Source organism: Chroicocephalus ridibundus, chromosome 1 (genome assembly GCF_963924245.1).
Source record: "Chroicocephalus ridibundus chromosome 1, bChrRid1.1, whole genome shotgun sequence".
NCBI classification, from domain to species: domain Eukaryota; kingdom Metazoa; phylum Chordata; class Aves; order Charadriiformes; family Laridae; genus Chroicocephalus; species Chroicocephalus ridibundus.
In genome coordinates, this window is record NC_086284.1 from 159,361,918 (window position 1) to 159,384,856 (window position 22,939).

A 22,939-nucleotide genomic window follows, 5' to 3' on the forward strand; every position below is an offset into this window, starting at 1 on the left:
TAAAGAAAATGACTCTTGCACCCTTGCAAGTTGAGGATGTGGAGGTGCTGTAATTTGTTAGACAATAAACACAGTATCAGGAAATGCCTCACCATAATTTTGCAACTCTGTACATATTCTAGTCTGTGTAGTTTGTAAACTGATTACTTCCTCTGGTGAATATTCTTGTTTCACATTCACACGTAGTTAGAGAACCTCGTAGTAACTATGATTTATGGTTGCTCTTGCAAAAGGAGGATACGGAAGAGTTCAGTAGACAGGCAAGGGGAAGCCCGGAATAACTTGAGTGAGAAAGACTAGACAACCTTGTCGTTTTGTCTGAGACCAGATAGGCTAAGAGGGAATATGACATTTGCCTGACAACGTACTGTGAGAGATGGAGGTGGCATAGACAGACAAGAGCTATTTAAAATAAAGAACAGCACTGGCACAAGAGTAAATGGCTGTAAAGTGGATGGAAGGAAACTTGGCCCAGTAGGAAAAGGATTCATAATTATTACTCCATGGTTCTGCAGCCACCTTAAAAAGGGAAATACCAGGACAAAAAAAGTTTCAAGGCAGCGCTTGCCGAAGTTACAGAAGAGTTAACGTGGGACCTTCCATAGTAGGGGACCCCATTCAGTGACTCTTACAATCCTGTCTTACTAGCAAGGCAGCATTTGGAAGGATTCAAGAAATTAAGGGGAGCACTAGTGGGAGTGTTAAGCAGTTGCACTTGATGGAAGCAGCTATACTTTCTCTGACGTCCATTATATCCTCTTAGTCAGGTTTGGCTATGAGGTATACACAGAGGTGATAATTCTTTTCTCATTTACATTTGGTTACAAACTATCTTTTTCCTGGACTTATGCTTGAAGAAAGGCCAATCCTCAATGGGTGTAAATTTGCACCATTCTGTTTATCTACTTATTTTTATATCAATTTATATCAGCCAAAGATCTTACCCAATACGTCAAAGAAGGTAACATTTTCTTTTAAATACTAGGAAAAGCTATTTATGTTTAGTAGCAGGACAGTGAAGAATGTGCTTAATGTGTTTTCTGAACTGATTTAGGTCACTTGCCAAAAATGCTAGTTTCAAAAGGTGTAAATCTGCATTAAATTTCATTCTGTTTCAAGGTTAATGTTAGTATTGCAGTCAGGTAAGAAGTTACAAATCTTTCTTGCACATACAGTTAACCATGGCTTAAAACTGCTTTATATTAGCAGACTAGTGCAAAGTAATTGGAGGAAATTGATTAATCTTCATAAAGTTTCTTTTAGGGTTTCGGGGACCATTTAATCTTATTTTTTTCACTGAACTTTTGAAGAACTGATGAAATTATCTATTTTCTGCTCATATGGGATCTCATCCAGTGTGGAATTGAGCCTTCTGTAGTCAATAATTTTTAAGAATTCTTATTTTCTTGGCAAGGGATCTTAGCACCTTGCTGGATGAGTTCCCTTTTCCAACTTATATCAAAGCTGAGTAAGAGACAAATCTATAAATAAGTCAGAATTTATCCCCCCTTTTTTCCCCCTGGTATTTCCACTGTGAAAATAATGAACAAATCTAAATCCCATGATATATCGTAAAAAGAAAGAAAGAATAATTATTTTCCCATTCACAAGGGTATTTAGCCAACTTTGCCATGCAAAAACCAGCAAAGTTTTAATGCATGGACATGACTTCAATGGCAGGTGGAGGAAGAGCAGACTATAAATGAATGATGATAACACGCGGCATTATTTCCTGTAATGATTCCATATCTTAACAACATCAATTTCTTTTTTCCCCTGCCATAATTTTGCATTTCTAAGGTGAATGTGATGCACCTGCAGTTTAAGATGGTTCCCAGCTCTGAAGAGGTAAAGCAGAGAGCTGTTTAGCATACTGCCTCAGAAGGCTGACATTACAAATACATCCTGTATTTAACAATTTGTTCTTGTATAACGTTTGGGCCAGGAATAAACATAAATCTTAGCCATTTAACAATTTTGTATTTTTCAAGACTTTTCAGCTGGGTTGCATTTTCAGATAAATATCAGCACTGAACTACAACAAAACAGATTATCTACTGTTTTTCCTTTAGTGGAAGCCAAAAAGGCTGCACAGTATAAACCACAGAGAATTTTTAACTTTATCTCCAAATTTAAAAAGAGTCAAGAACTTTCAAACAAGTAAAAACTTTGGGGAAAAGAAAACAGACTCACATGTTTCTAGGGCTCAATCAATTATTTGTTAAATTAAGTGCTGTTTCATCAAAACTAATTCCAGAACATAGTTTAAAACTTGAGCTTTACTTCGTCATTTTAATTAAACATAACATTAGTTGATTCAATATGTTTGTGATAAAATCAAAGTTCCCATTTATTTCTGAGGGGAATATTCTTAAGAAAATACAAAGTTGTAATCCAATATTGCTTCAGGTTCTTTACAAACAGGCAGGGTGCTTGCAACGTCCCCAGTTTGACTAGAAAATTGAGAGTTTAAAAGAAAACGCATTGGCATGTGGGTGGGGTTTATTGAAGCATCTAATTACATTTGGAAATTGAATACAGGTTCAGGATGAGCCTGGTTAAGCACTTCTTTTAGTTGCATAGAATGACTGACCATATTTTCACAGCTGGAATTTCCTCTTTTTTCAGTAAAATAACCAGCTTTTGCTGCATTCCTCTTTTAATGGTCCAGAAGAGTGGCACCACAGAAGAATGTCATATATGAACACTCTACATCTCTTTTACTTCTTAATTCTTCTATATAAATCCTCTTCATCTAACAAACTATTGGTTGGCACAAGTCGTGCATAAGGATTCTTCACATGCTTGGTCATAAGACCATCTACAATAATTAGAAATATCTTGAAAGGGGCAACATTTTTAGGGATAGTATATGCTATAGAAAAAAAAATCAAGAGTTATATTCAAAATTACATTTTGCTACATAGAGGTTGGACCTGATTACAAAGCCATAGTAGAAGTATGTATTTAGTATGTAATAACAGTATTCAGTAGTAATTATTGTATAAATAAAGCATATATACCCTAGAATGAATCAAGGTTTAAATACTGCTAACTCTGATTTAAGAATCTGAGCTACATCCTAACCTAAATCAATATGTTCCATTGATTCCAAGGAAGCTTGGCAGGATGCACCAGCTGAGGAGCTAGCACATTACTTTTATGTCTCTTAGTGCCTTGCTCAATACTTAAAAAAAATCAGCTTCATCTTTCAAGTACATTGGAAGGGATGCCCATTTATACATTAAGAGAATAGTTTCATCCATTGCAATTACAGACCTTCTCTTTTGAATCCCACTAAGGAATGAGCTAAGTGTGTTTAAAGTGGAAGACACTCTAAAAAAAATAATTAGGCCCTAAACACTTAAAAGAGAAGAATTCTGTCAACTACATAAGTGTCCTTGCAAAATATGAAAGAAAAAAAGTTCTTGAAGGATATAAATTTGCTGATAATGGAAAGTTGAACTAGGGCCAATTGACAGAAACAGAGGTCAATGCACCTAATGAAGCCAAATTTACTTAGAGACAGTTTATATTAATGTGTAGAAATCACAGGGTCATAACATGAAACTTCACATGCAAACTTTCCTGAAACAGCCCTCCCTGCAAGGGAAAACTTGGAGATGAACATGTAGGGGAATTTCCATTTTCTTTATGTACCATTGCTTAAGCTACACAAATATGCAAGGTCAGCAAGAGTCGCAGCTGGTTTCTAATGTAGAAAACAAACTGAACTTCACATTTACTTTTAATTTATGAAAGCAAAAAACAAGTAAATGTAACAAGGCTGCCAGAAAATTGCTGCAGTGACAACATCCCTTAAAAGTTTCCCTGTGAAAGCATGAACATTTTTTTCCATAATTGTGTATAATAAAACTGCAGAAACTTAACATGTGAATAATACCTTTTTTCCTATAAAACCCTGCACCTGCAGAAAATAGCTAAAAGTTCTCGTTTTCAGAAGCATTAATTAACAATAGAGACAATGATGTAATTGGACCCTTTAATAATGACATAACTGAAATATTGCAAAGTTCTCTGAATAGAAGTGAAATTTAAGACATGTATCTGCAATAGTTTACCCTTACAGTTATCTATGTAATTGCAACTATTACATACAGCCATTTTCCAGATCACATAAAATTGCATGTTCAGCAATTTATAAATAATTCTCAGTTCTAAAATAATGTTATTGAAAAGTGCACAATACTCTTCAAACCAGAAGCAGACAATACACAGTAAAATAAAACAAAAAAAAATATTTGAAATAGTAATAAAGATTTACCTTCAAGAAATCACAAAAGCAGCACTTAACTAATTGTGTTGAAAGACTGTTGATTTTTTCCATTGCTTCTTAAAAGTGCAAAGTCTGGAAATGAATTTGTTAGCAGTAATGATGAGAAAAAAGAAATCCAGAGAGATGTGAGATGTTGAGAGCAATGTCACATTTCAATATTGAGGACTTTATTCCATTGCGCAGGCTCTATCTGCTCTGATTTTAGCAGTGACAGTGAGATTTAGCAAACAGAAGAGGGATTTAGAGAAAATCCTCACATTTATCTACATTACACAGACACTGTAGACAGGAAACAGCTGGGGGAGCATTTGCCTTCTCTCTCTCTCCCTCTTCTGGCAAAGTTACCGAGTAAGGACTTTTTTGGGCACGGTGACAAATAACATCATACCTTTGCATTTTAAAACTAGAGCACAGAAGCATATTTTTTTCCCTTTAAAAGAATGTGAATTAGTGACTGAGGGGCTAGCAGACAAAAAAAGCTTGTGCTGCCATGAAAAATAAGAAAATGTGTTCTGGTTAACTTTCAGATAGCTATGTGTGCGTTTGTATTTGTTTGTGTGTATGTGTGTCTGCATTTCAAATATACGAAAACTTACATACCTAAGGGCATTCTTTGTGTATATGCATACCTTTGTGTATACGTACACATTTTATTTATGCGTAGGGGCACAGGTATTTTCTTTATACAGCACAGAAAGACAGGCAGTCGGTTATGTACTTTTTTCTTAATTCATCTCTAGGTTATTAAACTTGGCACGCCTATATGCTGAGTAACAATTAAAGCCTCCAACTCTCTGTGCTGTTAACCCTAAAATAGCAGTTTGTAATTTGCTAAAAATAACAGAATTGTTGAGCGCTACTTGTAAATAGGGCAAAATAGCTTTGTGATCTTTTAGCACCCACACAGGAGAAGTCGTATCATTTCCTAGAATTTACAGTACTATGAATATAGCAACACTAGTGGACCAGTCTGGGGGGGCTTCCATGACATTTATCTTAAATGTGCCATTCTAATTATAAAGTGATTTTCCCCGCTTTTGTGTAGTAATCTCCATAATTACTCTTGATAACAATTTAAATGACACTGGGAAAGAAAGAATTCAACTTCGTCAGTTCTGCAATACCTAACTTTTGCCTTTTTATTTTTCCTCAATTATGAGTATATTATAAATAACACCAGCTGGCCAGCAACATGCTCTCACGGGTTATGATGTCATTCAAATCCCTCAACTGTGCTAGTGGCTTGCAATGTGCTCCAAGCCAGCTGTTTTTCTATTTATAATGTATGCTTGCATTTCAATACTTAGCTATTGAGAATAAAGTTGTGATGCTGTTTTATAGATACAATTCGTACTTGTTACCCTTTGGTTTTGGAAGATGGCATTTAAAAGTAGAGGATTAAATAAGACCGCAGCTCCAGAGGCCAAATACATGTCACAAACAACGCATGATTTCCCCAAAAGCCGTTTCAGAACATTGCATTTTGTTCTTGTCCCCTTCCACTCAAGTGAGGGTTGCATGCTGAGGTGCTAGCTGTACTTATTATTGAAAATAACAATTGAGATCATGTTGGCCCTGGTCCATTCTCATTTTTCAGATCCACCTTGAACTATATGGTGCTTGCCAGGCAGAAAGGACACATTTGGTTATTTGTGTTCTCTATGAATGCCTAATACGCTGCTCTGTGCGGTTTTAAACGGTGTATGGTTAGCTAAGCTGATTAATCTTTGGAAGGATTTCGTCTAATGTAGCATAATGGTGGAATCACGGGGGGCTTTGAGGTAAATTTGTTTAGTTCAGGTAATACCAATATTTCAAGTATTCTAATACACATTTGTACTTCAGGTATTGTATTTTAATAATCTCGTCTGTTTTATTCTTCCCTCTGCATTTCAGAGGTCATTGAATAGTGGCACCATTCTATACATAGCTTGACGTAGCCTGCTGCAACTCGTAGCACACGTATCACTTATTTCACCAGCCTAATAGAAGAATGTGGGAAGACAAATTATCAAAGCTCTGATATTCTTTATTTTTGACTTTTACAGTAGTACAGATGGGTGCACATAATTCTGACTTTTTCTTCATAAGTAACAGAAGGAATCCGCTCATTCATCGCTTCCCCACTGCCTGAGCTTCAAACCCTCGTTTCTCTCCTCACTGCTTGCTTTCTCCTAGGTTTCACCAGACCTCTCTTGGTCATGAGAGCAGCATGCAGTAGAAGATGCAACTTTTGGTTTTCGGAGTAGCCAGAGAATCGTGTGGTGTCTCTACACAACTGCTAAAACTATTTCTTTCCATAGCGCCATACCAAACTTCTCTCCTCATTCCACCCAACCCAGCATAAGTTTCTCATGCACTTCACGTCTTTCTTTTAGTTCTTGTTTTAAAGTGGTGGTGTGAAAAGGCGGGAAAACAGAATAGATTCAAGAGAGGTTTTTCGTAGTCATTTTTAGACTTACTGTTAATGCAGTGCTTTTCTTCACTAACAAATAATTCCATTTTTTTTCTAGAAAATTCAACATTCCTCAGGACATATCCATCCGGGGATTGCTACTTTCCTAAAATATAGCTTCTCTTCTGGTGATAATACTCTAGTCAGTACAGCAATCTGTTGATTAATGGAGATTTATTCATTTCTCCTTTGTTAAATATAATACCTTTCACTTTATAAAGCATTTAGAATAAAGTACTGTATGACTACTACTTTATGATTGAATGCTTATGTGGCTACATACATTACCTTAAATAAAATGCATCTGTAAACTACAGAATGTATGTTAGCCAGCAAAATACTTACAAAAGATGTCCAGATAAAAAAAATTATTTAATTGGAATATGCATAACTATTCTACATTAAAAGGCAATAGCATATATATCTTTGACTTCTTAAGTATAACCTGTAGTGATGCAATAGCCACAAAGATATATGAAAAATGTGAGATAGTCAGATATTTAAGAATTCACGTATTCTGATCCTCATCTTTTGCACTTTAATACTCCTGATGTCACTAACACGCTGTAATGGTGTACAGCTCATGTATCAGTTTTTCAGGGAAGAACTCCATTTTATAGAAGACAGTTAGCAAACCTACAACTAATCAATTATCCTAATTAATATATTACCACTACCACCACCACCACCCCCGCCTCCCCCCACCTTAAATCCTTCCTTAAAAGGTAAGAACATTGCCGCAATGCCTGAAAAAATCTGAACTGTAGTAAAGCAACCGGTATGCCATCCTCTTGCAATTTCTTTCATATTGGATCACTGTTACCTATATGCAGTTATTTGTTATCTGTAACTGGTGTTTCTTTTCTTACATTGGGATTAAATTTTCTGGAACCAAGACAGAAGCGCTGTAATAGATATCACCTGAGAGGGTGACAGGGCTGAGAGCATGGTGGAAGACAGGATGGAAGAAGACAATAAGCACAGTGGCTGTTGAACAGCTGTTCTTCATTATATGAAAATAGCAGAGACAAGATTGCCTTTTATTATGTTGGTTTAAGGACATTCATCCTGCACAGAACTTACATGGACGCAGTAAGATTCATGCAGTGTGAAGAGATGATGGAGCTATACTGAATGCCATGGGTAAAGTGGCCCCTGTCCTCTCCAGCCCCCCACCAAAAACCAGAAGAGCCTTTTGAAGGAATGATGTCTTATCAGTCTTCCCTTAACTTACTGACTGGTTACTGAATTCAGTTCACTGGGCCAATGGGAACTGTATTCTTTGTGTCTTTTTTTTTTTTTTTGAGGTCCCAATCATGATATTAGACATTAAAGACATTATTTTTGCCTGAATCTAGTGTCATTTTTAGTGCTGCGGGATATCCTTCATGCCCCCAGCTTCCACTACAGAATGATACTTATTTCCCATAAGTCTCTGTGTCCTATCTGCTGACCTCATACAGATTTCTTGCATACTTTAGGGCATCTCAAATGGCTTTCAGCACCTGCAGGTAACTGAACCCTGCCATAAGGCCTTCCTTTGGCATGCTGATCTGGGATTCTTGTAAGTGCAGCCTTTGGCCTGAGTGTTACCTTTGGCTTCCTCATAAATAGAGGTACTCTGTCTTCTGTCATTTACTATTTTTGTGATCTATTTGTGAAGAGATTTTAAAGTGGAGAATACAACAATTTTCATTTAATTTCAGCATGATCTGAGTGTATATTTTTCTTATTCTCCTTTGCTTAGCCTCCAGTTTAAGCTTTTTTGGTTTGGAGCTGCCTGTTTTTATTTGCTTCGTAAATCATCTTGCTTACTTTTGGATAAGATAAAATGTTATTTACAATGTTAATATTATTTCCTGAAACACACAAATGATTGTTTAGCTCTTATAGTCTCTAGTGAATTATTTGTAAAATATTATGTGTTTACTATTGGAGAAGTTTGGCTTTCTTTTCTAGGAAACAACTTTGGAGAAAGGGGTGAAAGAGAGTATTTTATTAATATGGAATGTTGTGTTGACGTTAGCGATAAGTCAAGTATATGCTGGAAAATTCCTTTTATCATGTTAAAAGTTAGGAAATGAAGAAAGAAATCATTTTACTAATTAATTTGAGCTAATGGGCTGTTTAAAAAAAAACTCCAAACAATTTTTCTCATGGTGGCCTAAGTAGCATCATGGCTACATGAAAAACAAGTAGCAGATTTGATGGAGAAGATGAAGGTATGCAGTTTGAGCTGTTGTTACATTGGCAATAGTGAAGAGACACCAAGGAGAGAGCAGTGCCATGAAAAGCAGTTCCTCGCTTGGGCAAAACAGGGAAAGTGCAAGTTTCACAATTAAATAAGGATCATGTAAATTGAAACCCCCTCATATGCAGTGATCAAGAAAAACGTGAGTGTTTCAGGAGCAGGATGGATACGTGAGAACCTCGGTCCAGAATTATTGCTTATAGGTAGTAGTGGTAGAAACGATCGGCGCTAGTAACAGGTCGGAATTAATCCACGGACTAGTAAACTGAAAGAACTGAGTACTTCACATTGAGTGGAGTAGGAATAACAGCTTCGCTCACAAGAAGGCAAGAACTTTATTGCTTGCAACTGCGATGCAGAGAAAGTGTGTGGTTAGAATGCTGTGATGAATAAAATTAAATGCTGTGTTTTAATTTATGGTATAAGTTAAAGTAGCTACTGTTTTGAATATCCTTGTGTTAGTACATTCGTTTCCCTAGGTTTTAGAAACAATTGCTGGTAAAAATAATGCAAAGCCAAATATTGATCTTATTTTCCTACTCAAACAAAATATACATCGACTATTGGGTATATTATTTTCACAATTTAAACACATAATTTTTTTAAAGAAATATAATGTTATGGAAATTACTTATTGATTATTATTAAGTGGCATGAGACAATGGGTAGTGTTGACTGGTAAAAAAGCCCCAAAGTATGAAAAGTAATATTAAATAAACAAAACTAAAAAGCTCAAACAAAATGTGTTTCAACATTTTTGAAAGCATTTTTTTAGCTTTTTTAATTTCTGTTTTGTGGGAAATTTTGAAATAGTTTGTTCTGATTCAGAATAATCAGAATACCAGAATTTTCCATTAAACTGGAAATTCCCAGTTTCAACTGTCTGTTGTCTTGCTCTCCCTTTCCCAATGTTAAGCACTGAATAGATCATCTTTGCTCCAAAAAGTTGCTTTCTGTTTTATTCCTAAAAGAAGCAAAAAGTCAGAATTAACAAAGGAAGAAAACTGAGAAATATGACTGCATAAGTTTTATGCTTGCATGCACAGAAGGAATGCAAAACAAGTGGGAATTGTGGTAGGCTGGGGTTTACGTCTATGTGTATAGCTTCCTGGTAGATGAGGGATGATTTGCGCAAGTCTCTTAAAAGAGAAAAGTCACTCAAGAGTGAAAAATGCATGGCCTTAGGCATTTCTTTCGTTTCCTAAACTTTACCTTGCCATTTAGATGAAATGTAGAGACATATTCATTTTTTCCTAAGTCATCTCAAGGGTTAATCCATGTTCACAGATTTTTATAAAATACAGTCTAGCAGATATATTTAACGGTACTTTGCTTTTTCCATGAGTTAGACACATGAATTCTAATGCCTATGCGTGATGGTTTTTTTGGTTTTTTTTTGGTTTTATGACTGAGAAAGGACGATAGAAGAGAACAAAGTGAATACTATAAATTTTGCCACAAGCAGGTTGTATATTTCCACAGAAAGCAGACAGTGTGAGGACATGGCAAAAATGCCTATATATTTTATCTTGGCCTGAAGAGATTTTGCATGAGTTACAATAAGGAACACTTTCTGAAGTGTACGCTTATAAACGAACACTATTTGGAGGTTAAATAAGATGTCTCTAAACAAAAAGAACATCTGCTTAGTACATTTTTTATTTTCTTTAATTTACAATTAATCTGGCTCCTACTGCATTGCTCAGGACGCTTTCTTCTAGGTTCATTTCTCTTCACTTCCACGATTTACTATTCAGAAGGGACTTATCTCATAAAATTTATACAGTGTTTTGTGGACTGAAGCCAGTATGGTTTGTACCTTCAAAGACTAAGCCCTCTTATTGACATTTTCACTTCTATTTTCTTCAAATAGAAGTTACAAATACGTTGGCCACCTCTAGTTTGACCTATTAGTTACAGTGATGGTCTGGTTTATTTTGATCAAAGCATTAAGGATAATGAAAAAAAATAACCCAAACCCATAAACAACCTCACCTAATTATGATTTTTAGACTTTGGTCAAGTACGTTTTCATTAAGAAACTACTGAATAATTCATTTAACTATGGAACTACTAAAAGGAACCCACAGAATAACAAAATTGCCCCAAATAAAAGATATTTATTTTCATCCACTTTGTCTTTGATAATGTTATTTTGTCATTGGGTATGTTTTTAGATTTTCTGAAAGGCAATGGTGGCTTAGGCCATTGAGTCTGACTTTGCAAATCTCTGGGTTTGGATTTTGGGGCATTCTGCATGTGAATGCGTAAAACCAAAGAAAATGCAGCTTTGACCTCTAACGTATCTTAAATACGACTGCATTGAACTTGGCTCTTATTATCATTTCTGCCTCTGAATTACTGTACTACCTTGAGCCACTTCAGCCATTTCCCCAATCAGTTCCATATTTGCCTGTCTGTGAAACAGGAATAACCATTCTGAAATGTTTTGTAACATACTTTGAGACTTGTAGAGAGAAAGCAGAGCAAGCCACACCACGTATTTTTTGGAGAACATCATGGCGGCCAAAAAACACCTCTGTATGTTTATAGGAAGTGACAAGTTACTGTGTTAGCCCTGTGCGTGTTATGTCTCTGTCATCTTCCAGAAGTGTTAAGCATAGCTGGAAGAATTCCCAACAGATGCTTCCTTTTTCTTACTTTCTTATTTTTTCTTTTACATCATTCACAAGTATTCTCATCAAAGACCTTTGCAAAACTGTTTCTGGAATGATTGTTCTTTATAGGAGACTAATATTAAAGTATGATAAAAAATTATGTTTCATTACTCTGCTGTTCAAGAAAGCAATGTTGTTATTTAAACTTAGGTAGGTGAGAAGTAATATATCTGAAAACAGTGAAATATAACGGGAAAGGGAATTGCATCCCATGAGGTGGCAGACAGCAATGGTTACTTATGTAGTGCTTGGGATATATAGGGAACAATTTATTAAATAATCCTTGGTCTAAATGTGTATGCATAGTTGGTTTATAGAATAAACTCATGATTCTACAAGCAGATTCATTAGCATGAAACCTTTTTTCAGTCTCTGAACCTGTCTATGGGTTGAGCCATGCTCCTGTGTGGAAAAAAAACTTGCTGGCAAAGAGGCTCTTGTCTGGGTTGCTTTTCAGTGGTAATGAGCACCTGCAGCGCTGACTTGACTGCTTTTGATACTAATAGGTGATTACCATTTCAGATCGGTAAGATCGATTTGAATCTTACCCTTTCCAGAACAGTTTAATCTCTTTTCCTTCAGTGTTATGTAGAATATTTTTCTAGATCTTTTTAAAAATCAAAATAAAAAATCATGAATATGAAAGGTTTTATCACATGAAAAAACACACAAAGAAGTAAGAAAACATGCTTCACCTTCCTTAGAGGGGCAAGTTCTGTGAGAAGTATAATGTGTCGGAAGTTTAGATGATGAAGAGAAAAAAGAGTCTTGAGCCAAATTATTTCATTGTTCAGCATTTTAGCTTTTCTCACAAAAGATTAAGAGGAGAACACGTCTACTTCATATTCCACATTACCTATTTAAACCAGAATTTCCTGTTTCCATGTCTACTTCTACAGCTATCACATCTTTAGTTTGCTAAATCTTTCTTTTTCTTGCATGTTTTTTTGATTACGTAGGATATTTTCTAGATCAAAGATTATTACTGCTTCTTTAGAAAACTGTTACTGTTTAAAATTTACTTTTTATGGGCAACAACATTGCCGTTATGGTAAAAACCTGAATATTGGTGCAGTTTTTAGATGCTTCCAAACATCATCAGTGTTTCAAAACATTCCTTTGAGATTTGAAAAGTGTAGCAGGCTGTGTAGCAAATTTTATCAGTGGAAGAAAAATCTTTGCTTATTGTTTGATTTAAAAGATTTCTCTTTCTTTATAAATGGCTATTTCCATTCTTTAGTCTTTTAACAGAAAAGAAAGCATACATAAAAGCATGGTATCTACCTATACTTTGCAATGTTTGTGGGTTTTTTTTTATACTTATCTTTTGGTGAATGATTGGATTTTTAACAGTTGTTTTTGGTTTTTTTTAATGTTTCTATAATCATTAATACTGGATCTATATGCTACTGGGTCATTCAGAAACACGGGTCTAGGCCAGGTCGGCTGTGAACACAAGATCAAATTTCAGATGAACAAGGCAGGGCAGAATTCAGTGTTGATATGATTTTTATGCTGGAGGAGACATGGTATTTTATTCTTCATAACATTAGAGGGGTGCAGGCAATTGTTATGTGAGCTGGCATAAAGACTGCAGGTACAAAATTAATCTGTCAAAACTTGAGCAAATTTTAGCAGGCACAGTGAGTTTTGTTTGAAGCTTTGTGTCATGTATGTCTGGAATATTTTTATATAGTATAAGCGCTAAAACTGAGTGTGCTAATCATTGAACCATGGACTCTAGCAAAATTGGAACATACTGGTGTAGAATCAGTTGGTTTTTGTGGTTTTTTTTATTTAAAAAATTATCTTTGAATTTTTTGGTAGAAGATTACAGTGCTCTGATAGGTGTGATAGGTTTCTGGGTTCTTTTTCTAAACTTTACTGATAATTTTTATAATTTTCTTCTATTCTTATTCTATAAACCTATTCTTTATATGGCAACAAAATTTTGCTGAGTGCTTTTCTGTCTACTTTTTGTTGTGATAGGGATACATGATTCTAATCATATTGAAATACACGTAAACTTACTGTTCAATTCTTTACTGGAACAACACTTGTCTGTTTTGCCAGTATTTCTTCCATTGGAAGAATGTATAACATTGCTACTATATAAAAATAACATCCCCTCCCCACTAAGTTAAAAAGGGAGATTTTATGGTTGAAAAATCGGGCACATGATAGGAAAAAAATAAGATTTACAGTTGCACGTGAACCCTTTCATCATCCCCCACTGTACATTCTGTTTCTTCCCTGAATGAAGAAGGATTTCTTCGGGGGAAATACTGTGTGGTCAAGTAATTACAGGTTAATAAAAGGATGGACTCAAGGCTACAAGAGTGGCCACATGTCTGGCATTTCCAAGACCACTTTGCAGTCTTGCAAAACATCCACCTGAATTGCAAACATGTCATTTTTTGGGCTTTGAGCATGAGGCTCACTCCTCTTGCTCATACCTTACTCCTCCTACCACAAAGGTGGTAACTCATCACCATTTAGTAAAATTATTATTGCTTCTCCATGGCTGCACAGGCCATGGAGTGCCCAAAGATGGGAAAAAAAACCAGCCTGTATTGTTGTGTTCCATGCCATGCTTAACAGAGATGTTTTTGGAGGCTGCGTCTACGCTTCACAAAGCGGGTTTTCTTTGGAAACCACAGCAAAGAAGGGTGTGAGCTCAGGGCTTGACTCAAGGCTCAAGATTTGCACCTTGACGAGAGAAATTGGAAGTGCTTCTCAGTTTCACTGTCTGTATGTAGTCACAGGAACCTCTTTGACTAAATATTGCCTGGGAAACAGCCTCCTGTAATTGTAATGTGGCTCAGTTCTTCCTGGAGGCAACCATTACGTGGCCTTGTATGTAAAAAGAACAGATGTGATACAGATGCATTGCATACTAATTACTTGTACTTGCTAACTACTACTGGGTTTTCATGGCTATCAGGTGGGTTGAGAAGTCTAGAGCAATCTTCATTCAAAACACATTTAAGTCCTTTTGTAGCTCAGCAGGCATGTGGCCTTTGGCTAACACGCTACTATGTATGGCAAACTAACCAAGGTGTTCTCATGATTAGTTGGGAAGCTCTGTCAAGATCTGTCTGCTAAAAGAAATGGCTTAGCTGATACTTTTATTCTCCATAAAGGTGTGAGGGCATACACTGCTGACAAAGAGTAGGTTTTAGCAGATGTTAATGATGGGTCCTAGGTCCCTGAATTTATCCTTGCAGTTACAGATGGTTATGTTTTTCTTTCCTTCCTAACTTGCACTGATACACCATGCTGAGCATAGTGGAGAAAAAAAAAAAAAACCAAACTCAAAACTGTGATGTTCCACTGGGGCTTAATACAGGGAGACATTTTTAACATTCTTATAGACCCTCCGAGACACATACTGACTATGAATATTTATTAATTTATTTCAAAACTAATTAAGTCTGTATTTGATTTTGATCATGTGTGATCCTTTTTTAAAGGCAGTGTTTACAGAAGTTACAGTGTTTACAGAACAACAGGTGAGACAGAATGGTTTTATAAAAAGAAAAAAATCATGCTTTTGTCTCTTCCATCCAAACTGATTGATGGCTGGCTTACTACCTAAAGAACTGCAAATATGTTTATATTTATGCTTAAATACTGTTCAGTGTAGTATGGGTAGTGAAATCTATCCTCAAAATAACTGTTGGAACTGCTAAGTAATGCTAATATTAATGAAAATGTTCTCAAAATCATGTTTTACAATACAGTATTATAAACATGCATTATGTGAACGCTTCTGGTTTGAGTTGATTCATGTGTTATAAGAACCAGCTGAAGTTCATGATGTAACCATGTTAACACTTTTTAATAGCTTTTTGAGAACACAACACAATTGTGTTAATGATAATCAGTTAAAGACTCTATTTGTTCCAGATGTTACTTTACTAGGAAAAAAAAAAAAAAGAAGATTTAAAAACCCCCAATTTCTTCTGTGCCCCTGTTTAATATCAATTACTCGGAAAAGTCCTAATGCAAACCTTATCTCTTTCCTTAGATAACATAGTAGCAAGCCATAGCTTGAGTTGGATATGTGAATACAATTGTGAAAGAAGCAGAGATGCCTAGAAAAGCATTTTCTTTTTCTGGCATGGGCCTTTAGTTCCCAGTGGCCTAAAGTCCCACACCACAAAATCACTATAATTGGCATGGCTGGCAACTTCTTCTCTCATTGTCAAACAGATCCTTTACAGTAAATTTGTAGGAACTCTGAAATTGAGCTAATACCAAAAGTATCAAAAGGAAAAAAGAAAGCAAACCACACACGGATTCAAGCATACCATTAAATGACTGACTTTTGATAAACTATAAGATTGAGTGACCTATATTAACAAAGAATTATTTATTTATTAGTTGCTTTTATTTCAAAGGTTCCTCCAAGAGAAATTTGACATTCAATGGCTCATTGGCAACACGGATACATTTTACTAGACTTCTGTTAGATAGACATGTCCAGGCTTGTTCATAATGTTAAATAAACATTGATTTTAAGGGTTATAACTTCAGGAAAGAAAGGAATCCGGATCTTGGGAGGCAGTGAAACATTATGCGTATATCTATGTTCCAGTAGTAACTGGAAAATATCTTCAGTCATTACCATAGGCTGTAAGAAATACCTTTTTCTGGGACTTTTCCTCTCTGCATAAATTAGGAAAAGGTATGATGGCCCAGAAACTCTCCTGCACTAGGACAAGCTCAAGAAAGGAAGTTATTTATGGGTCCTTGATTCCTATATTTATGTAGCTCTTCTACATTGCTCCAGACGACCTCCCCTACAAGGATATCTCAGGCAGAGGACCTGTACAAGACCACAATGATTTTCAACCATATCATTCATGTTCACAGGTTATCCTTGGGATATAGTCTCTCATAGCACCTCACGTAAGGATACTTGCTCTCTTCTTTGTACAGCAAACGCTCTGTAGCCCATCATGCTACTTTTCATAAAGGAGCTTTCTCACTGTTTCCCTTCAACATTGCTATTGATCTTTCTGTGACTGCATGTTCTGATTAGTCATATCTAGCAAGGTTAGAGAGGAGTGAGGAAGGAAGCAGGAGGCTCCAAGGAAGGAGGTGAACCAGAAATAAAACAATCTTCTTCTGCCCTCTGCACATACGGTCACCGTATCTCGAGGACTGTGTCTTATGGACAGTGCTTGTTCTAGCCAGGTCCCAGTTTCTCTTTGCTGCACCAAGAACATAAGACCAACTGTCTCTCAGTCATTCATGTGAGGATGCTCACTGTGAGGATGCTCATTGTGAGCATCCTTGGTACCATCATACAATGAGACTACAAGGAATTTAGCTACGTGGAACAGCTGCCACATGTCTGCTGAGTTTTCCTCTGGTTCACTCAAAGCACAAAGGCATTGCCTATGAAGCAGGTGGACTGGCAGTGTGGAGAGCGCTATAGGGATCACTCAGGACTACGGAGTTCTTCAAAATGCCAGTAGGGAGAAGCCTGGACTGTCGTTGTTTATTCCAACGCAGTGAAGACCTCGACCTTGGTAGATACTGCTCTTGCAAGGCAAGGGGAATATACCATTTGTATCAACATATATTGTGCATTAGGCCAAAATAATAGAGTCTTTTTGTAAACAGCAAAGCCAGTTTTTTTGGTTGAGTGTAACATTCACTTCTGTTTTCCAATTTAAGCAGATTTTATTAGCCTTACATGGATAAAAGGACTGTTAAAAAGCAGTGAAACCTGAAAGACAAACCTTTTTTTCTCTCTTGCTAAATGCAAATACTCCCCTTGCAAAAAAACAGAAAATGGTTTTTTTGCCAACACAGTCAGAATCTACATAAAAAGGCTACCCATATTAATCACAGTCAGATTAAGCATTGACTTTTTACAGAAACACTGTGACATGTTCATGCCTTTGATGGGCTGCCTTATTTGGATGTTTTCATTCATGATAATGATTTTTTGCAGTTCGATCAGGGAAAACCAGAAAATTTAAATATGAGTCATGTAGTGACAAGTTTTTTTCAAAGTATTTAAGAAAAAAAGCATCCCCTAACAGCAACTTGGTTTTGTGGAAGAACAATGGGCAAAGACTGAGTGCCACTAGCATTCTCTGTCATACAGACTGTTGAATTCTCCACTGAGCATTCATTGAAAAATGTCTATTATCACAGTTCCTGTATATGACTGCAAACATGACATCCTGCCTTACAAAAAACAAAATCAAGAGTCAAGAAGAGCCCTTTCTCCACAACTGTCAATAATCCTTTGGGAAACCTGTACCTAGCAGTCACTTTACTGACCAGTTTTGAGGATATTCTGGATGCTCGCTCTGTGCTCTTCTTTGTCATGTGGGTAAAATCACTTGCCTGGACTCCCTGGTGCTGTATATGTACAGAACTGCAGTAGATAGACAGGTGGGCTGAGCTGGAGTAGTGCTGCTCTGTGTTTAATCCTACTAACAGTGGCCAATTCAGTCTGTGCTGGCTGTTCGTGTTTGCTGAATGTTGATCCTGCCTACCAAGGCTGTCCTTGTGCCTTAGCAGGAAAAGGACTGTGGCCATATAGATAGGAGAGCTGTTCCACTGCCTTTATCTGCATCCTCACGACTGTAGACATGGGTATCTGCCTCTTTACGTTTCCCTTCCCAAGGAATGATGTAGTCCACTTCCTCTTGCTTGTCCCTGAGGTCGTGATCACACCCATCTCCCAGTTTTGAATATCTTGTCTCCAAAGGAAAAAAAGCCTGCCTCACAAGTTTGGTCTGTTCAGCAGGGTTTTGAAGGGACGTATCTTGTGTAGAGGTACGGGGGTTAACAGTCTGATATGAGTTCAGGGCAGGATGGTCTATGCTGTGTTAGGTGTGATGTTTTGGAATACTGGGGTGTGCTGGCAGAACTGCAGATCATCTAAGCTGTGTAAAGAATTTAGAGCACACTGGAGGAGAGTTCTCTTGAGGTTTATTTCTTGACATTAAAACTGCGATGCTCTCAATTCAACATAAAGGAGATTTGAAGTGCTAGGCAACGTGGGCAGTCGGAGAATCTGGTCTTGAGTGTGCTGCTGAAACTCTAACAAGGCAAACTGTAACTGCAACACAGCCGTTGACTCGACTCGTTCTGGCCATAGCCCTGGCATGGCTGTTTTAACATGTGCCAAGCTGATTATAGTCTGCAGGAAACTATGTGCCAACTGAGAATTGCTGGAAGGCAGGCCAACATCAAAACAGTTAGAGGGTAAACTGCTTGTTGACTTTGTGAGTGACTTCTGGGAAGAGGGGCAGCCTCTGGCAGCCTCTGAAATTGCTGAGAATGGAAGGAAGTAGCGTCCTCTCAGAAATGCAGTTTGGGGTGGTTATGAGAAAAAATAAACCTTGTGCCTCTTTGAGACAAGAGTTGTGGGAAAGATAGAGTGAGTTCATGGACTTAGTGTGGGGGAAGGAAATGAAGAAACTTGCTGGTTTTGTTAGGAAATTGGTTAGTTTTTCCTTGCTCACTCCAGTTCGATCCAGAGGATTGGGGCCCTATATGAGCCAATGAAGTCAGGATGGCTTGGAATACACTGTCCTTATTGGCCACAAAAGCCAAAAAGGGAAGGTTTTTAAGTCTCCCCTTTTTGTAAAAATGGGCACATACCATGCAGATACCCCTGGATTTTATTCTTTCTGCTGGTAATAGGTTGATCAACACCCCTCACTCGATCATTGCCAGTCTTCTGAAGGGGCTGAAATTCATAAGCCGTAGCTGTATTTCTTGGGTTTTGTCTGTGCTTAAAAGCATTACAGATGGAGCAGGAGTTGATAGGTAAACTTGTGGCACTTAAATCCAGGCACTTATTCATGATAAAATGCTTTTAGTTCATTAAATCAATCTCTTCCTGAGTGTTTTTTCTTCTGCCCTCAATTCCCTGTATCACTACAACCAGAAGGAGTTGTAGTGTCTGCATGTTTTTAAAATAAACAGAAAAATCCTTGATGGTGCTGGACTAGATGTTCCTGATAACATGTTGCCAACAGAAAAGTTCTCATCCTTGAAGAAAGTTTTTCAAGTGGTCATGACACTCTCAATCACGTAAGCCTCTCCTCAGAACAGACATTCGGTGCCCTCAAATGACTCTTCAGACTTGGCTCAGAAACAGGCTGACACAAAAGGGGCTAATTAACACACACATTTTCATGTGGAGGAATCTGGTTTCCAAACAGATTTTTACCAGCAATATAGCTGACGAGCTGAATCTGCTAGGGCTGTTTCTTCCGTCCAATTTGAATGAAAATGGGAACAGGGGATAGGAGAAAGAGACATTTCATTCCAGTGACGGTACAGACATGAATTCCTTTGAGCCCAACTTCTGTCATGCTGTATTTCTTCTTAAATGAAGCAAGGCACAAAATATCAGAGGAAACAAATTAAAATATAGATAAATGTTACATGTGCCAGGTACACATCCACTGGATATATGGGTATGTACGTTTCTGGAGTATAGATGTATTTACGGAGAAGAGGGTAGAAATGTGGTCCTACATTATATCACTGGCCTAGAATCACAAAGGCAACACTCCGTTTTTCACTTTTGCTATAAATTTCATATCCTGTAATTCCCTTATAATGCTTGCAGTAGTGTAGCCCTACTCTGCACAAACATTTTAAGGCTGCGTGTGCATCTGTCCAGAAAATTGTGAAAGAACAGCAAGAAAAAAGCAATGAATTTGGTAGAACCTAGAAATTAAACACCACCACTAGTACCCCCTCACACACTCCTGACACTCGTTAGGAGAAGATATCATTAATGTGCTGGGCCTCAGGTTCTCCTACTGATTTTCGTATGCTCCCTGTTCTTCGAGATTGATTCTGAACCAATTATTATTTTACTGTCATAGTTGTGGGAAATTATATACGCCTCTCTCCCCACCATAGCAATGAATACCAAGTGTTGATAGCTAATTGCACCAGACTAATCCACTGCATGTACCCGTGTATCTGGCAGGGTATTGTAGTGTCTGCTAGTAAAGGGCTCTGAAGATAAGAACAGATTTTCACATGTTTTAGTGTATCACAAGGAGTCCATTGTAACATTGTGCCCTTTGGATTAACATTAAAGAAATGATTTTTTGTCAGTTTATCAAAGGAAAATTAAAGTTCCTTAGACATCAGTTACATTGAATCTGAGCCTTTAATCATACTGACAAGAAAAGATAGAGAATTTGAGCTAAAGAATGTGTTCATAGCCTTAAAGTTGGATGGCTGGTATTTAACTCTGTGTAAGCTACTGATTTTTACAGGAAAGTGTTTTATCTCACTAAGGATATATACTTCTGTATGATTTTGGTTTAAAATATTCTACCTCTCTACATTTACTCCATATGGTAGAATGGATTTTTGCATCCAGCAACGCAGGATCTCAAACAGAAGTTTAGGGGGAAAAAAAAAGTCCTGATTCTCAATGACACTGCCTGGGTTCTCCTTGTTCCTCATGAAACTCTTTTTGCAGTATTACCAAATATTAACATACTGAAAACTGTTACAAACGGGTACTTGACCAACTCCCAGAAAAACCTTTAGGAAATGCTAAATGAAAAAAAAAAAAAGCTGAACTTGAAGCTTCTCTTTAAGAAAGTAAGAGAATGCTAAGTGAATATCATATGCAAATAGAAGGTGATCTGGTTAGTAAATTAATTACTGTACAGTTATTTGGGTTTACAGGCTTTTCCATATCTGACCAATAGAAAAATGAACAAACAAGTTAAAGTTCTAGAAAGAAAGCCTCCTGAACAAACAGCTGGGGGTAATTATAAGACCATGACCAAGCCATCAACAGTGTAGGTGTTACTTTCAGTTTGGAGCCAAAGGGAAAAGGAGGCAGTTAAAAACATGCTCTGGGGAGAAGGAGTAGGAAAGAGCTGTAAATATAATAACATAGAGGTCCACCTTAATAAAAGTAGTAGGAGTAAGTAGAGAGCATATAAGGAATAGAAAATATACATTTTCAAAAGAAAAGCACATTTTTAGAAGCAGAAAAGTGTAGAAATAGTTTGAGATTTGTCCAAAGTCAAGCTGAATCAGATGTTACCAAAAAACCCCCAGACCCCAAACCTAAATACAAGGCTCATCTAATTTTCTCTTCTACTCTTCCTATAGTAGGCTTTTGGCACCTTTTTTTCTCTCTTGCTATACAATTTTCTGTTTTCTCCTTCTGTATATTTAGCAGTGCAGCAAGTATTTCTTAGTTCTCCTCTGTTATGTGCTCTTCTTCACTTTTATTAGCGTGTACTTCCATGGGCTGTCTGCCTCCTTAAGCATAAATTCTCCTTTTCACTGCTATTTACTAACTGCAACCATATTGAGGATTTGGGATAGTGAACTTCAGGTAGAAGGTGGTATACAGGAGATTTTTCTTGTAAAAGCTTTTTTTCTAATGAAACAATATTTTTTTGATATGGGGGGTGTCCAGTCATTGAATGCCATGGGTAATAACTTGTGCCAGAAAAAGTCTTCACTTGATATTAAGACTCGGAAGCCCAAGGCTTAATGGGACACAGATTTGCCTGGTATGACCACTGAAGAAGCGATAGCTGAAATCTTGTGAGATAAAGGGAAAATATAGAGATGTAAGATGAGTGGTGTAATTAGCCTAGGAGGAATGACAGCAAGGACTGTAATTCTATGTTGCCTTAAAATAGTTTAGCATGTCTTCAATGTCTTGCTGAAATATTAATCAAAACTAACATGAAAAAAAAAAACAAACCATCAAACACATCCACAATAGAACTTCATGTAACAGCATAGGTATTCACTGGAAGTATAACATCTACATTTTGGACAGACACAATCATCCATTTTACATTTCTCATGGTCTTTACCCAACAGAACAGTGTTATAGTCAGTACACAGATATCATTCAATAGCTGAGGATTGGAATTGATCCTCTTTAAGTTTCCATTCATATATTACTCTTCACTTCTCCAGCGAAGTAAGATGCAGAAAGAGATTTATCAGTTTGGCTGATTCAAAAAGAGTAATTTTTCTGTATTAACCCTTAAAAATGTAAGCAAGACTGACCAGTTCCAGGCCCTGGAGGAACTATGAGATGAAATTCAGTCTCTCACGCAGATTCAAAGAAAATAATGATGAGAGAAGGTCAATATGCATCCATATAAGAAAATGGGTAATGAGAATGATAGAGGCTAGAACCTGTCTCTAAGAAGTCTCATCTGAAACACTTGGTACAAGCAGACCTGGAGATCCCTAGTTTTTTTACAACT

General features: G+C 36.9%; 1 protein-coding gene across 1 annotated transcript in view; it reads right to left on the reverse strand.

Moving 5' to 3' along the window:
• Positions 1 to 4,462, reverse strand: part of IGF1 (insulin like growth factor 1) — a 60,389-nt gene extending 55,927 nt beyond the window's left edge. Inside the window, exon 1 of the mRNA XM_063320692.1 lies at positions 4,286 to 4,462. Within this exon, the coding sequence (XP_063176762.1) occupies positions 4,286 to 4,348 (63 nt within the window). The 5' untranslated portion in view covers positions 4,349 to 4,462. The remainder of the gene's footprint in view (positions 1 to 4,285) is intronic.
• Between the last annotated feature and the right edge of the window lie 18,477 nt (positions 4,463 to 22,939).